Consider the following 13883-nt stretch of genomic DNA (forward strand, 5'->3'; position numbering starts at 1 on the left):
TTTCACTCACACATTTGTTTTCTAATTTAGGGAATTTCTGCTATGCTCTATAGGGCATTGTTTTAATGATAATATAGAATACTAGTAAGACGCCCAGGGGGCGACAAGCAACCTCGCCCTAAAGGCGAGGTCGCCTGATGTGGACATCATGGATGCGGACATCAGGGATCTCCATATGGGCATAAAAGGGATTCTGTTAGTGTACCTATAGACCGTAAAAATGTGTACACGTCTGCACGTCCAGACAGTTCTATTATTGCCCACAAATCTGCAGTACTAGGATGTTATGGCATTGAAGTATGGGATACGAATGCTGTTAAGCTAATACATACCGGTATAACTCATAACAGATTCACGTTGAACTTATGTTAGCTGCTGTAGGCCTACCATGATAGACTAGTTAAAGCAATCAGAATCTTGATAAATGGCACAATCAAGCTACATGTCATTGTCCAACCATCCACAAGGTCTAATTACAAACATTCCGTAATCCATATTTATGCAGCCATATGGCCGTCTCACTGTCTAATGGTTTGTAAACTGCCAGTACATAAAAGACAACATGCCTACAACACATCAGATAAATGACTTCATCAAAGTTAAACAACTTATGTGCTTAGACACACAGTACGAGGACCTCCCATGGTGCAAAGGGGACCATGAAAGACATAGGTTAAACAGTAGAATACCATACTGTAGATACACCACTTTATAATCAGTGTTTGGAAACATCACTAAACAGTAACTATTGACTTCAGACATACTTTCCGTTGATCCACACAAACAAAGACGTGCATGTGTGATTGGTTGTATGTGTAAGTACGTACTAATGTTTGCGTTCTCTTTCAGATATTGAGTGTGCTAAAAGCTATGCCAAAATGGCAGAGTCTTCAAGGACACTGGCAAGTCAGCAGGTAAATAGCTTGGTCTTATCGCTTTTATTAATATGATCTGTATTGATTTGCACACTTATTGATAAGGAGGAATAAACTTACTGAGTTATTCATACGGTTTTCTTTTTTCCAAAGGACTACATGCCATTTAGGGATATCTATGTCTCCACGTTCAAGAATGACATTGAGTACAACCAGCTCCTCGTTCAGACTGCCATGGCCCTCCAAACCAACAAATTTATACAGGTAATGAATCCACCTACCGGTAGGTCCCTAACATGGCTAAAAGACAACTTCTTTGTCTTTGAAGAGTCTCACTCGACTTAACAGAAACCAGTCTAAGCTTTTTTTTTTCTTTGACCAACTTACATTACATTGCATTGCATCTCATTACATTTGACGTATATATGGACAAACAGTCAAACAAGCTTTTGTTAAAGTAAGCAATTTACCCCGAGTGAGAGGACATTATGCTCTCATAATGTCCGCAGTGCGGGTGTTATCGTACGAGGCGCAGCCGAGTCCGATAACACCCGCACTCAGGACATTATGAGAGCATAATGTCCGACCCCGAGTGGTAAATAGCTTTTCTACCACTTTTTCCCGTATACATGAAAGAAAACACATAGTTGTAACTTGCAAGGATCTTAAGTTACAATCATTATTGCCTATAAAACTTCCGCGAGACAGCAGATAGTTCCACAAACAACATCTTCTACTCACCAACAGATGGCGCCAACTCCATAGTAATCCATGCGACTAGCTTACAGCTAAGCTAACGTCAGTTAAAAGCACCGTTCCGGCCGTAAATAGAGGCTGTTCGCTTCCAGAAAGGCATAGGTTCAGAGAAAAGGGGCTTTAAAGTTGGCGGATTGCATTGGATCCAAATAAATCGGCGACGATAGTACGCACGTTAGTAAACATAGGACCGCTGCGACCTTCATTTGTTGGTTGGGGGAAAGTCCCCGGATGTACACTGAGGCGCATTGATCTCGGACACACAACTTTGCGGCAGTAGTCCTCTCATAACCTCCGGAATTTAGCCAATCAGAATCCAGTATTTGAACACGTGACTCGAAAAAGTGGTAGAATGCCGTTTCTAAATGTTGGTACCACAGCGATCCATCATTGTTGATCTTTGTCCTCTTTCTCAGCCCCTCCAAGCCCGCAAAAATGAACTGGACAAGCTGAGGAAAGACATTAAGGATCAGTGGCAGAGAGAGCAGAAGAAAATGGTGAGAATGTTTCGGTAGAAAAACATATACAGTCCATGTGGGGACTTGAGGGGCATTCACAGTTCATTCATCCATTTGTAACCTTTTGATGATTTTACTGCGTCGCCAAGGCCGACACAACATGTCATCTATGCCCCCTAGTGATAAAATGATGAAGAGTTATGCCTTCTGGATTAGTGTGTACTTGCCAAGCTTTTATAACAGACACAACAGAGACAGAGCTCTGGAATGTGCTCACTTGGTCTGATATTGTGATTTGTTTGCCCAACATGATTCATGATAAACAAATTAATACTTAGTCCCCTTTTCCTACGCTGCTGTGGAAATAAATCTCTATTTATTAAATATGCTTTGGGACAAAGCTTAAATTAAACAGTCTTAATTGCACCACAGAGAAGTCCAGCCAAGCAGGGGCAGCAGTCCTTTGTTAGTTCATAGTTGGCATAAATGCTTTCACATTGGAACATAGTATCAGTTGTGTTTTTGGAGTCTACCAGTCCTGCTACCAGAACAGACAAAAACAGTAGGGGTGTAACGATACATTTTAATAGCGATTCGATACATATCACGATACATGGTTGACGGTACGATACATGGACGATATTGGTTCATTCATGGTGATACGATACGATTAGATTCAATGATTTAAAATCGATATAGTAACTATTTAGCAAAGAAATTAAATTTGTGTGAAAGGTGTGGATGGTGCAGGTTTTTAAGGGAAACATGTATTATTATGGATATAAATAAGTAAACACTGTGATTATCTGCCAAATATATGGACATTGTATATTGACAAACCGGCACCTTGACATGAACTCAGAGATTACACACATTTATCGATAGACCACAAGACCAGTGTAGTTATATGGAAAGGAAAAGTAATTAAACCCCTCCTTTTAATTTTTTCTTCTTAAAAATGCTAAATACAATGCAGGTACAGGTAGAATCAATACAATCGATTCTTTGCACTGCCGATTCGAAACGATACAAAATAAAACGATACGATTCGATTTTAGCTCTTTTCATTTCGATATACTTCGATTTTTTAAGTTAAAAACGATATTTCGATACAGTTACTATATCGTTACACCCCTAAAAAACAGGTATTAGAATCAGGGGTGCACCAAATTCTGGGCCCTGGGAGCCGGGTACAAGGATTCACTGTGGGCCCCCCATGAATGTTATTCATAGGGGGAGGGTGTTAAACCCATTTGGACTGAGAACGCATTATTACGCATTATTTTGTGCTCTAACTATTGAAAAATAGCAGATATACAAGCTCACAGCGTGGCGAACTTGTAGATCTGCTATTTCTGAAAAATCTTGAAAAGTCTTTGAATATTTCAAATCCTTCTAAGTTTTTTTTTGAAAAACCTATGTTTCTATGTCAGTGGTGCTCAAACTTTTTCATGTGAAAAATAGCAGATATACAAGCTCGCAACGTGGCACTCGTTGCCGCGCTGTGAGCTTGTATATATGCTATTTTTTAATAGCTAAAGTATAAAATAATTAAAGCCCCTCCACCTTGGGCCCTAGTAACTCAGTCCCACCCCCCCCCCCCCCCCCTTTGTGACGCCCCTGATTAGAATACAAGAGAAGTTGGCTGGCTCTACCCACGAGGATCCAGCTGAACCACACTAGGCCTGTTCTGATTAAGTAAAGCCCTTGTTCTTCATGCGTAGCAGATTTGTGTACTTGGGACAAGATGGCATTTCACAACTCGTCTTGTTTGCGTTCACTTTTCCACCGCGGGACGTAACGAGAGCCACTTAAGCCAAACGTGTTTGTATTTGCGCGAGAGCAGTCACGATCCTAAGTCACGTCTGTGCCGCAGAGGCGTGCGCGGCCCATATGCCTCACCTCACCACCTCTGTCTGTTGCTTTTGGTCCTTTCACACAGCACGAGGCGGACGCCAGCGTGCGCAAGGCACGAGCGCTGCAGGCCCAGCGGAGAGAGGAGTACCAGAAGGCCCAGTGGTCCACCAGCCGCTCCCTGGAGGAGCAGCCCAATGCTGCTAACAAACAGCTGGAGAAGAAGAGGAAGCTGGAGGAGGAAGCGCTGCAGAAGGTACACAAAACATGCTCCAATAGTACAGTCAGGGGCGTCACAAGGGGTAGGAAAGTGGGACTGAGTTACTGGGGCCCAAGGTGGAGGGGCCCTAATAACTCTATCTATTGAAAAATAGCAGATATATTATTAGATATTGAAAAGTCGTGAAAATGTGCGCAAATCTTTGAATATATGTATTTTTTAAGTGAACATTTGTATATTTTGAGATGGGGGGGGTCCTTCACATGAAAAAGTTTGAGCATCACTGACATGGAAACATAGGTTTCTTGGCACACATTTTCACAATTTTTCAAAAATAGCAGATCTACAAGCTCGCAGCGCGGCACTCGGTGCCACGCTGTGAGCTTGTATATCTGCTATTTTTCAATGGTTAACATTCATGGGGGGCCCTCAGTGAATCCTTGAACCCAGGGCCCAGAATTTGGTGTGACGCCCCTGAGTACAGTGGTTTACAGACCTTTTCAGGCTGCGCCGACCCCCCAAAATAGTCCTATTTCAACTGGGGACCCTGCACAAGCACTTGGAATTGTATGAGTTGGCATTACATTTAGTTTTGACTCGATCTATTCCATTGTGAAAATAGCCGATTTACCTGCTCACAACGCCTCGCAACGCAATAAGCCGTATAAGGGCCCATTTGGAACTCCCTCGAGGAACGCTGAGGGTCCCCACTTTGAGAACCACGGAAATAGTACTCCTAAATTGTCCTTAGCATCTGTTTTGTCTTTAACACAACTACTGCCTCTTAATCTGAAGGTTTGCTTGGTGCCTCGGTGCCACGCCGTTTCCTCCATAGGCCGCCGCTATTATTTTGAAGGGCCGGAAGGGGGTTGTTTTTGTTTTTTTGGATTATCACTTCACGGCAACGATTACGTCATCTAGTCACATGACAGTGTGAGCCCAGAAGAGAACATGGCTGCGCCCAGCTTTTGTGTACAAGTATGGAGAGTGGAGACCATCCTTTGTATAAGAATGTCCCTTTTGGAGAAAATGAAGTCTCTTTATGGGCCTCTCAATGGATTTACTATGGAGGACGTTAACTTCGCGTGCACGCCCGACGTGCGTTGTAAACAAATCGCGGACATTACCGATGCGGGCAGGACCGGAGCGACGTACAGTAAGTAATAATATCTTTACTGTATATACAGTAAGATTGACAGTCCTCGCCGTCAACGGCGCCATGGTATTAACCCTTTCACTGACGGTGAGCGTCGTCAAGGGCAGCAGAACAGTTAACAACATTGTATCCCCCCTCCTTCCATATTGTCTGCATCATGGGATGAAACACAATCCATATCACAGAAAACATATGAAACATATTGAATGGGAAATTGAACCCATCCCACGAACAACATACATACATAAAGAGCCGAGATCAGACCAGGGAAGCAATTAAAGGTCTGTCTTATGTTTTGTCAAAGTTTGGGTGTGGTTTACCTCACTAGGACAACGTTGTAGACAGTGTCAGATGAGTTACAGAAAACCGGTCTGACCACCTGGCCCTCCAAATTCAAAGTGGATACTATTATATAATAGTATTATTAGCTATTTTACTTTTAAAGGATATACCGTATACTGCATTGTGAACATTCATTTTATGCACACATGCACTATGAAACATTGTTTTCTGACAATATGTCTTCTATGCTTTTTTGTTGTGTATTGAAGCAATTGCGTTTTATCCCATTCTTTGGTGTGCGAGAGCGCTCTTTATTGGAATTCCTTACTTTGATAGACCTTTTTCACAACAGCCATGTGGACATGAATAGTCGTGTAATGCTACTTCCTTCACAGCTGTTACCAATGACACAAATGAAGGTTCCATATCCATTTAGGTCAAACAGAGTCAGGCTCACTGGAAAGGCTCTGCTAGGTGGAATGGAACCTTAATTAATAGCATTGCTAACACGTGTGAAGGAAGTAACATTGCACAAATACTAGGCTGCTGTGAAAAGGGTCTTATTGTACCTGGCAATGAAGCTGATTCTGAACACTTTTATGACCCACTGTTACAAATGTATAACCGTCACCCATTTTTTGGTCCCCTCCATACCTAGGCCTGTCACAATTATTTCATAATCGTCTAATCGCAGTTATTTGACATAATCGCAATTATTTTGTCATAATCGTCATAATCGTTTCCATGTTGAAAAATGTTCATATATATTCAACATTTTCAAAAATAGTGGAAATAGCAGATCACAACGCGTCGTGATGCGACGTGTTCTGAGCTTGTAGATCGGCTATTTCCACAATCAACGTTCTTTTTTAAGTATGAAGTTGTCAAATATGTCAGCCATTTCTTTGTTGCGACTGTAGGTCGCAGTTTACTATCAGAACCGTCACAGCTTGTCCGTAGACGTCCGTCCGGACAGGTAACGCCTGACACTGTGGTTCCCCTGACACATCACTGTGACATCACAGGTGACATCACAGTGATGTCAGATACTCAGAGCAGGGATCTCCATATATGGGCTTAAACAGGTGACATCACAGTGATGTCAGATACTTAGAGCAGGCCCAGGGATCTCCATATATGGGCATAAAAGGGGTTATGTTAGGGATCTCCATATATGGGCATAAAAGGGATCGTATCCCAGATGATGCCTTGTTAAGAGAACCACACAAACCGAATCCATATATTGCCAAGACAGATGGTGCAGGTCACTTTTCGCCCTTAGGTGTCTTTCTTACTGGTATATTTAGGTTATTTGTCATATCTGCCATGTGCAACTTCAGAGCCTGCAAGCCAAACAGAAATGTAATTGTCAACAACAAAAACACAATGAAATCATTAATCACAGTTATTTGAATGACAATTAATCGTCATGTTAAAATGTCATAATGGTGACGGCCGTATTGGTCCTCTGTCCGTGGCTGTGTGCAGGCTGAGGAGGCCCAGGAACAGTACAGGAGCTTTATGGCTGACGCAGGCGTCAGGAGGATGGACCTCGCCAACGCCAAGAGCACCATCCTCGCCCAGGTCAGGGAGCTGGTCTTTCAGTGTGACCTCACCCTCAAAGCTGTAAGTAGTGGCCCCACTTACTCACACTCACACACACACACACACGCACGCACGCACACACACACACACACACACACACGCATGCTAGGGATGGGACGATAGTCGTTATTATCGTTTATCGTGAAATTGTCGTGATGCCGTCATGCACTGGGATCAATTCACCTTTTATTTTCCAAGCTACACACACTCAACACACACACGTGCGCGCGCTCGCTCTTTCACTCACTTATTCACTCAGTCACCAAAAGACAGTCTCTCTCATTCTAACGCATTGGTTCTCAAAGTGGGGTTCCGGGGATTAGTTAAGATAGCAATCACAATTATGTTAACCCCTTTATCCATTTATATGTTGGTTATTCAAAAATAACAGATTTACACGCACTCAGCACGTCACTTTGTGCCTCGTTGCAAGATTGTAAATCAATTTTATATATATATATATTTGTACATACATCTTCTCTTCTGGGGGTCCATGACAGAATATTTTCAGATGGGGGTCCGTGGCCAGATATATATCAATTTGGGTGTCCTTGACATGAAAAGGTTTGAGAACCACTGTGAGAACCACTGTGAATCTAATATCTTCATGTGTTCCAGGTGACAGTGAACTGGTTTCAGATGCAACAGACCCAGACGGTGTCCCTCCCGGCCCACTACCAGGCCCTGAGCGAGAGCGCCAAGCTGTACGAGCCGGGAGAACAATACGCAGAGTTTGTTCGCAAACTGCCCAAAGATCTGCCCAAGCGTACACGCGTAAACTCTGACTCTGTCTCCTCTGACAATTCCAGGTATGAATGCCACCTATCAGGCTCTATTCTAAAAAATAAATCTTTATAAAATAACAAACTTGAAGTGTTTTGAAGATGGTACCATGTGTTATACGTATGTGACTAAACACGTGTCAGGTTCTTAGTATGCGGAAACATACTTGGATTGACGGAGCATTTTTTCCCTGTGCTATTCAAAATCAACACAATTAAAAGCCAACTCAAAATCACACCTCCCCAGTTCAGAAATCGAATCAAAGAATAAGCAGCGGTTTACCGGGCTTCAGACAGCATATTCTCAATTCTTCACAGGTTATTTTATACACAGCCATGATGCAAACAAGACACCTGATACTGAGCACTGTAAGAGCAGAAGTATGGAGCTTTACAACTTTGAACAGTGGTGGATGATTTCACCACACGAGGAGATCCCGCGTTAGCTTCTGTTACCGACGAGTAGGCCTATTATTGGTTTACGTTTTAGAGAAGTCCGTCCCCAAAACGCTTTAGACAAAGCGGCTCGCTCTGTCGATTCTCAGCTTACGGTTTGTCTTTCAGTCAGTCAGTTCAGCAACAATGGCTCGGAGAGCGAGCTGGGAGCAGGAGAGAGTGACTAAGGAAGAGCGAGAGAGAGAGAGACTTAGGGAGAGAATGGAGTGAGTAAATCGGGGGGGGGGGGGGGGGGGGGAGAAAGAATGCACGTTGAATTCACTGCCCTTCCTCAGGAAATATCTGTGGAGTGGACTGAATGCAGCGGAGGAGATTGCGAGCGTGAGATTCTGGCTCAGGTTTATGCTCTGCCGCAACGACTCTGCTCACACTATCAAAGCAGGGTCAAACTAGAAGCAGTGCTCTTCCGAGCACAGGTCTCCACCAGGCCGTGCGTCCTGGTGGTGCTACTGTATAATAGGCCAATGTAAAAAGGGTGGCATGTGTTCTTCACCTTAGATCTTTCATGGCAATCGGACGCTGCATGCATGATTTCAAGCATTGTGTTCCAAAAATGTGTTTTGCTAAAGTCTACCTGCTGGTGGCGCTATAACAGGACAATGTTAAAAAGGTAGCATTTGTTCCTTGACCTAGTGGGAATATGTGTGGCAAATGTCACGGTAATCGCAAGCTGCGTTGATGATTTGAGGCATTTTGTTCAAAAACTGAGCAATCCTGCAAACTTTGGAAGCTAATATTAGCCAATCAGGATGGAATGTGAAATATCAGACGGATCGGACTTGATCACATGACTATAGAGATACTGTGTACCGATTTGCATGATTTTTGGATAAAATCTCAAGGAGTAATATCCAAAAATGTGTTTTACATAAGTCGGCCCAAAGGTGGCGCTATAAAAGGCTGATGTGAAAAATGCAGGGCAAAGGTTTATCCTTAGCCTCTAGGGAGTGCGCTTACAAAGTTTGAAACTGATCGGTGGAGTTATAGGTAAAACCACAAATCGGGCTGTTATAGCGCCACCATGAGGCTGATTAAAAAAAAATTAAGTGGCATTTCTTCCTCGGCCTAGTGGGAACGTGTGTGCGCGATTTCATGATAATTGCACTTTGCGTTTGTGATTTGAGGCAATTTGTTCAAAACGGCTCAATCCCACAAACTTTGGAAGCCAATCTTAGCCAATCAGGATGGAATATGCAAAATCGGACAGATCCGTGTCGATCACATGACTGTCGAGATATTGCCTACCGATTTGTAGGATTTTTGGACAAAATCTGTAAGAGTAGTGCACAGAAATGTGTTTAGCAAACATCGGCCACTAGTTGGCGCTAGAAAAGGCCCATTTGAAAAATTTAGGGCAGAGGTTCTAGATTGGCATCCAGGGAATGTGTGTGCTCACTTTGGCAGCGACCGGGCCAACGGCGACTGAGATTAGGTGTTCACAAACTGCGAGGACGCACGCACGGACGCACGGACGCACGGACGCACGGACGCACGGACGGACGGGCGGACGGAGGGGAAAACATAGTCTCCCCTCAGCCTTCGGCTGGTGGAGACAATAACAGCATGCACACACACATGCTCACCCTTTGCTACTGCTTGATAATAGCATCAACAGCGTCATTTCATAGCTTGTTTCTTGACACTGTGTGGACATAGAGTTTTTCTTTGCCTGCGGTAAGGTAACGGGTGATTATCACTTCCTAGGTATACTGTAGAATATTTATAATATGAAACACAGATACTGTTGTTTAAAGGATTATATGCTCATCTACTTTGTTGACTGGACTGACGTCCCCCTGTGGTCTGTACATGGGCCCCTCCCTATTTCCCTCTACACCATATCTTTAGGGAAAAAATGGCTGATCTATAAACCCACAACACGTTGCATCGCCTTTTTTGCAGAATGTTTGCCTATTGTGACATGCCAAGAATAGGACCGCCGGGGTTCATGTGGTTTAAACTGCTGGTAGTTAGACCTAATAGTGACAACGATGTCTAGCAACCAAAGAGCTTCCTTTTTTCGTGCAGCATTAGCGCATGGGTTTTATTTTTAATTCTGCTTCCGTTTTTTTAGTTCCAGTTGTGGGTTCTGCTGGTGGTAGAGTGGGTGGTCTGTTGTTTCCTAGCACTCCTCTTGATTGAGGCTAAATGTAGTCAGGCTCAGGCAAGGCTAACACTATAAGCTATAGGCTCGGGAGGGACATGGGACTCAAAGTCATGTAACCATTACAGCGAGCGTCACCAGGTAGGCAGGTGTGGTTAGATTTAAACTTAAACTTGGTCTACTTCATTGGCTGGTGGCCACCAAGGGTCTATACTTGGTCCTCTCCTTTTTACTCCTCTACACAAAATGTCTTTGGTGAAAATAACGCGTTTGTGAGCTTGTAGATAGAGCAGTGATGCTACTAGCCCTGCATCCTGCGTCCCTGATGCATACTTTTAAATAAAGGACGCATTAAACTACGCATCACTGCATCCCCAGGATGCATAGAACTCTATCCTTCCTGCTATCAGTCATTTCACTGAGATGATTGAGATTGTCTTGTAAATCCATGCTTCTGTCCTTTATTAACTACATACAAGTAGCTATTTGCCACTATTTGTTTAAATTAAATTTCACCGTTGATACATAATGCGTGTGTCGTCGCGGGACCCATAAAGTAATTCTGGGACCCATTTGAATGACCACCTGTGGATCCCAGGACCCATTACATTTAAAACCTAGCAACATCACTGTAGAGTAGCAGTTTTTGCTGAATGTTTGCCTATCAATTCCAAAGGAGCTTTATTGGCGGGAGAAAACAAAGCCTATCATGGCATGATCGGGCGTCAGGGTCCAGGGGCGTCACAAGGGGTAGGAAAGTGGGACTGAGTTACTGGGGCCCAAGGTGGAGGGGCCCTAATAACTTTATCTATTGAAAAATAGCAGATATACAAGCTCACAGCGCGGCACCGAGTGCCGCGCTGCAAGCTTGTAGATCTGCTATTTTTTAAAAGTTGTGAAAATGTGTGAAAATCTTTGAATATATGTATATTTTAAGCGAACATTTCTAACTAAAACTTTGCTTCTGGGGGGTCCCTGGAACTAAATATTTTGAGATCGGGGTCCGTGGCCAAATACATAATCATCTTGGGGGTCCTTGACATAGGTTTCTTGCACACATTTTCACGATTTTTCAAAAAATAGCAGATATACAAGCTCGCAGCGCGGCACTCGGTGCCGCGCTGTGAGCTTGTATATCTGCTATTTTTCAATAGTTAACATTCATGGGGGCCCGCAGTGAATCCTTGTAACCCAGGGCCCAGAATCTGGTGTGACGCCCCTGTCAGGGTCCATATAAGGTCATACTTTATTCTCTTGTCCGTCACCTTCAGGTTCGTGTTCAACAAAAGGTCAGTGGGCAGCACCCACTCGTCGCATGGCAACCTGTCTCAGGGGTCTGTCAACTCCGGGGACATCCTGGGTGGTGACGAGGTGGACTGCCTGCTAGGCTCCCGGCCCGCAAAGATCGGGGAACGCAGATCCAACAGCAGCACCGACATTCAAGGTAATAACAACGCTACAAACAATACTGCTAATAATAACCTTTATTTAATACGGCCTCTTCTCAGAAAGAGAGCTTGAAAGAGCAGCAGAATGAACGTAATAAAAACGGACAAAACAGAAAATCCCCAAATGATGAAAGCTCAACAAATCAAAGTATAAAAGAACAAATCATATTAGAAAACAATAGTATAATCCCTGGGCTTTTCCAAAGCCTAGACTATTCAAAATATATGCATTTTTTTGCTTGAGGATTTGAAACACGTACTTTGACCATCCTTATTTATGAAGGGAAAGTTCACGAGGTATTTCTTAGTAAAATGTCAGAACAGTAAGTACAGTACTCATTCATTCATACGGTCACACCATGAATGGATTTGACCACAAAGTCACTCACTCATGCTCAAGCAGCTGTCAAGTATGACCACAGTCTTCTCTTGTTGGCCGCTGAGTAGCACAACCAGAGCATTTAGCGGTTAAGTGGCGTGCCTGGCCCACGGGCACGTTTGTGGTTGTTTTTGTGAGAGAGAGTGCGTTCATCGTTCAACTTTCTCCGCCAGGACCATTTTTCCCGAGCACTGTCATGTAACCTTTAGGCTGCTGCATCAAGTTATCATAAAGCTTTATGGTCCATTGTACGATGGTGTTGTATGCCAAAACTAGTTTATCTACAAGCTCTCAATGTATCGGGCGAGCTTGTGCATTGGCTATTTATGGCACACGAGTAAGTATAAATCAGGCTTTATGGGACACAGGGCTGGTTGGTTCGTTTACCAGAAATATCAGAAAAATTCCAATTTCAAGTAGCGAGTGGCGTGCGAAGTAAAACCGAGAAAACGTCTGGTTATTTTTGTCCTTCTGTTGGTACACGAGTGGGTTGTGTAACGTATACCAGCGTTTATGCTCTTCACGTTATGTTTTCACATTTAAACCAACCACTTAGTCATCACCTCAGAGCTGCCCTGTTCAGACAAAGGTCTCTCTTTTTTTTTTTTTTATATGGCAGGCAAAGAGGTTCTTTTTTTGTTGTTGTCGGTCTGTATGCAAACTATCCAAAGTCATCTGAAACGTTACCAGTGTGGAGGTCATGAACCTGAGAGTGACAGCGGTGGGCGCACAACGCTAAACCACAACCTGCCTGTGATTTCCTCTCTCTCTCTCTCTCTCTCTCTCTCTCTCTCTCTCTCTCTCTCTCTCTCTCCGCCCTCTCTCTCTCCCCTCTCTCTTATTTTCTTTCTTTCTCTCTCTCTCTCTCTCTCTCTCTCTCTCTCTCTCTCTCTCCCCCCTCTCTCTCTCCCCTCTCTCTTATTCTCTTTCTTTCTCTCTCTCTTTCTTTCTCTCTCTCTCTCCTTACTCGCCCTCTCTCTCATCCCTCTCTCTCTTTCTCTGGGAATTGCCCTGCACACAGTTTATTGACTCACGGGAAACTTCTTTGCACCCGCGTTCAAAACAACTTTGAGCCGAGCTGTGTGTCGCTTACTCACTGCCCTGTGTGGATGGAACGTCTACGCATTTCTGCTTCTGGGAACATCTGAAACGGTCGCTGCGGGGATATCGTTGAACCGTCCGTCCGTTCGTCTGTCTGGCAGTCGGTCGCATGCTGCCGTTGGATAATGTTTGTTCTTTTGCACACGTGTAAACGGTCATCTGTACTTCCTCCCGCAGCGCTGCGAGGCCAGGCCCCGTTGCGAGCCTGGGCTTCAGGGAGTCAGGGTGGGATGTGCAGTGACTCGGAGAGCGCCGGAGGGAGCAGCGAGTCCCGGTCCATGGACTCACCCACCGCCAGCCCAGGTACGGGAATTTGACCTTTTATCTGAAATTAGGTTCATCATTAATTGAGTCTTGGTTTAGCTTAGCAACTTCAAGTTACATCGCATCAGTTAACAGGTGTAAAT

At 44.0% G+C, this 13883-nt stretch overlaps 1 protein-coding gene across 2 annotated transcripts in view; it reads left to right on the plus strand.

Moving 5' to 3' along the window:
- LOC308284719 (rho GTPase-activating protein 29-like) overlaps positions 1-13883 on the plus strand; it is a gene marked incomplete at its 5' end in the record, with an annotated part of 64160 nt that overhangs the window by 33573 nt on the left and 16704 nt on the right. For both annotated transcript variants that reach the window (XM_080725440.1, XM_080725441.1), the window contains 8 exons: positions 850-914; positions 1029-1139; positions 2048-2128; positions 4032-4199; positions 7090-7227; positions 7825-8015; positions 11820-11992; positions 13654-13779. In XM_080725440.1, the coding sequence (XP_080581566.1) occupies positions 850-914; positions 1029-1139; positions 2048-2128; positions 4032-4199; positions 7090-7227; positions 7825-8015; positions 11820-11992; positions 13654-13779 (1053 nt within the window). The remainder of the gene's footprint in view (positions 1-849; positions 915-1028; positions 1140-2047; positions 2129-4031; positions 4200-7089; positions 7228-7824; positions 8016-11819; positions 11993-13653; positions 13780-13883) is intronic.

The sequence above is a fragment of the Nannobrachium achirus genome (genome assembly GCF_963921795.1).
Source record: "Nannobrachium achirus genome assembly, chromosome: 5".
Lineage (NCBI taxonomy): Eukaryota > Metazoa > Chordata > Actinopteri > Myctophiformes > Myctophidae > Nannobrachium > Nannobrachium achirus.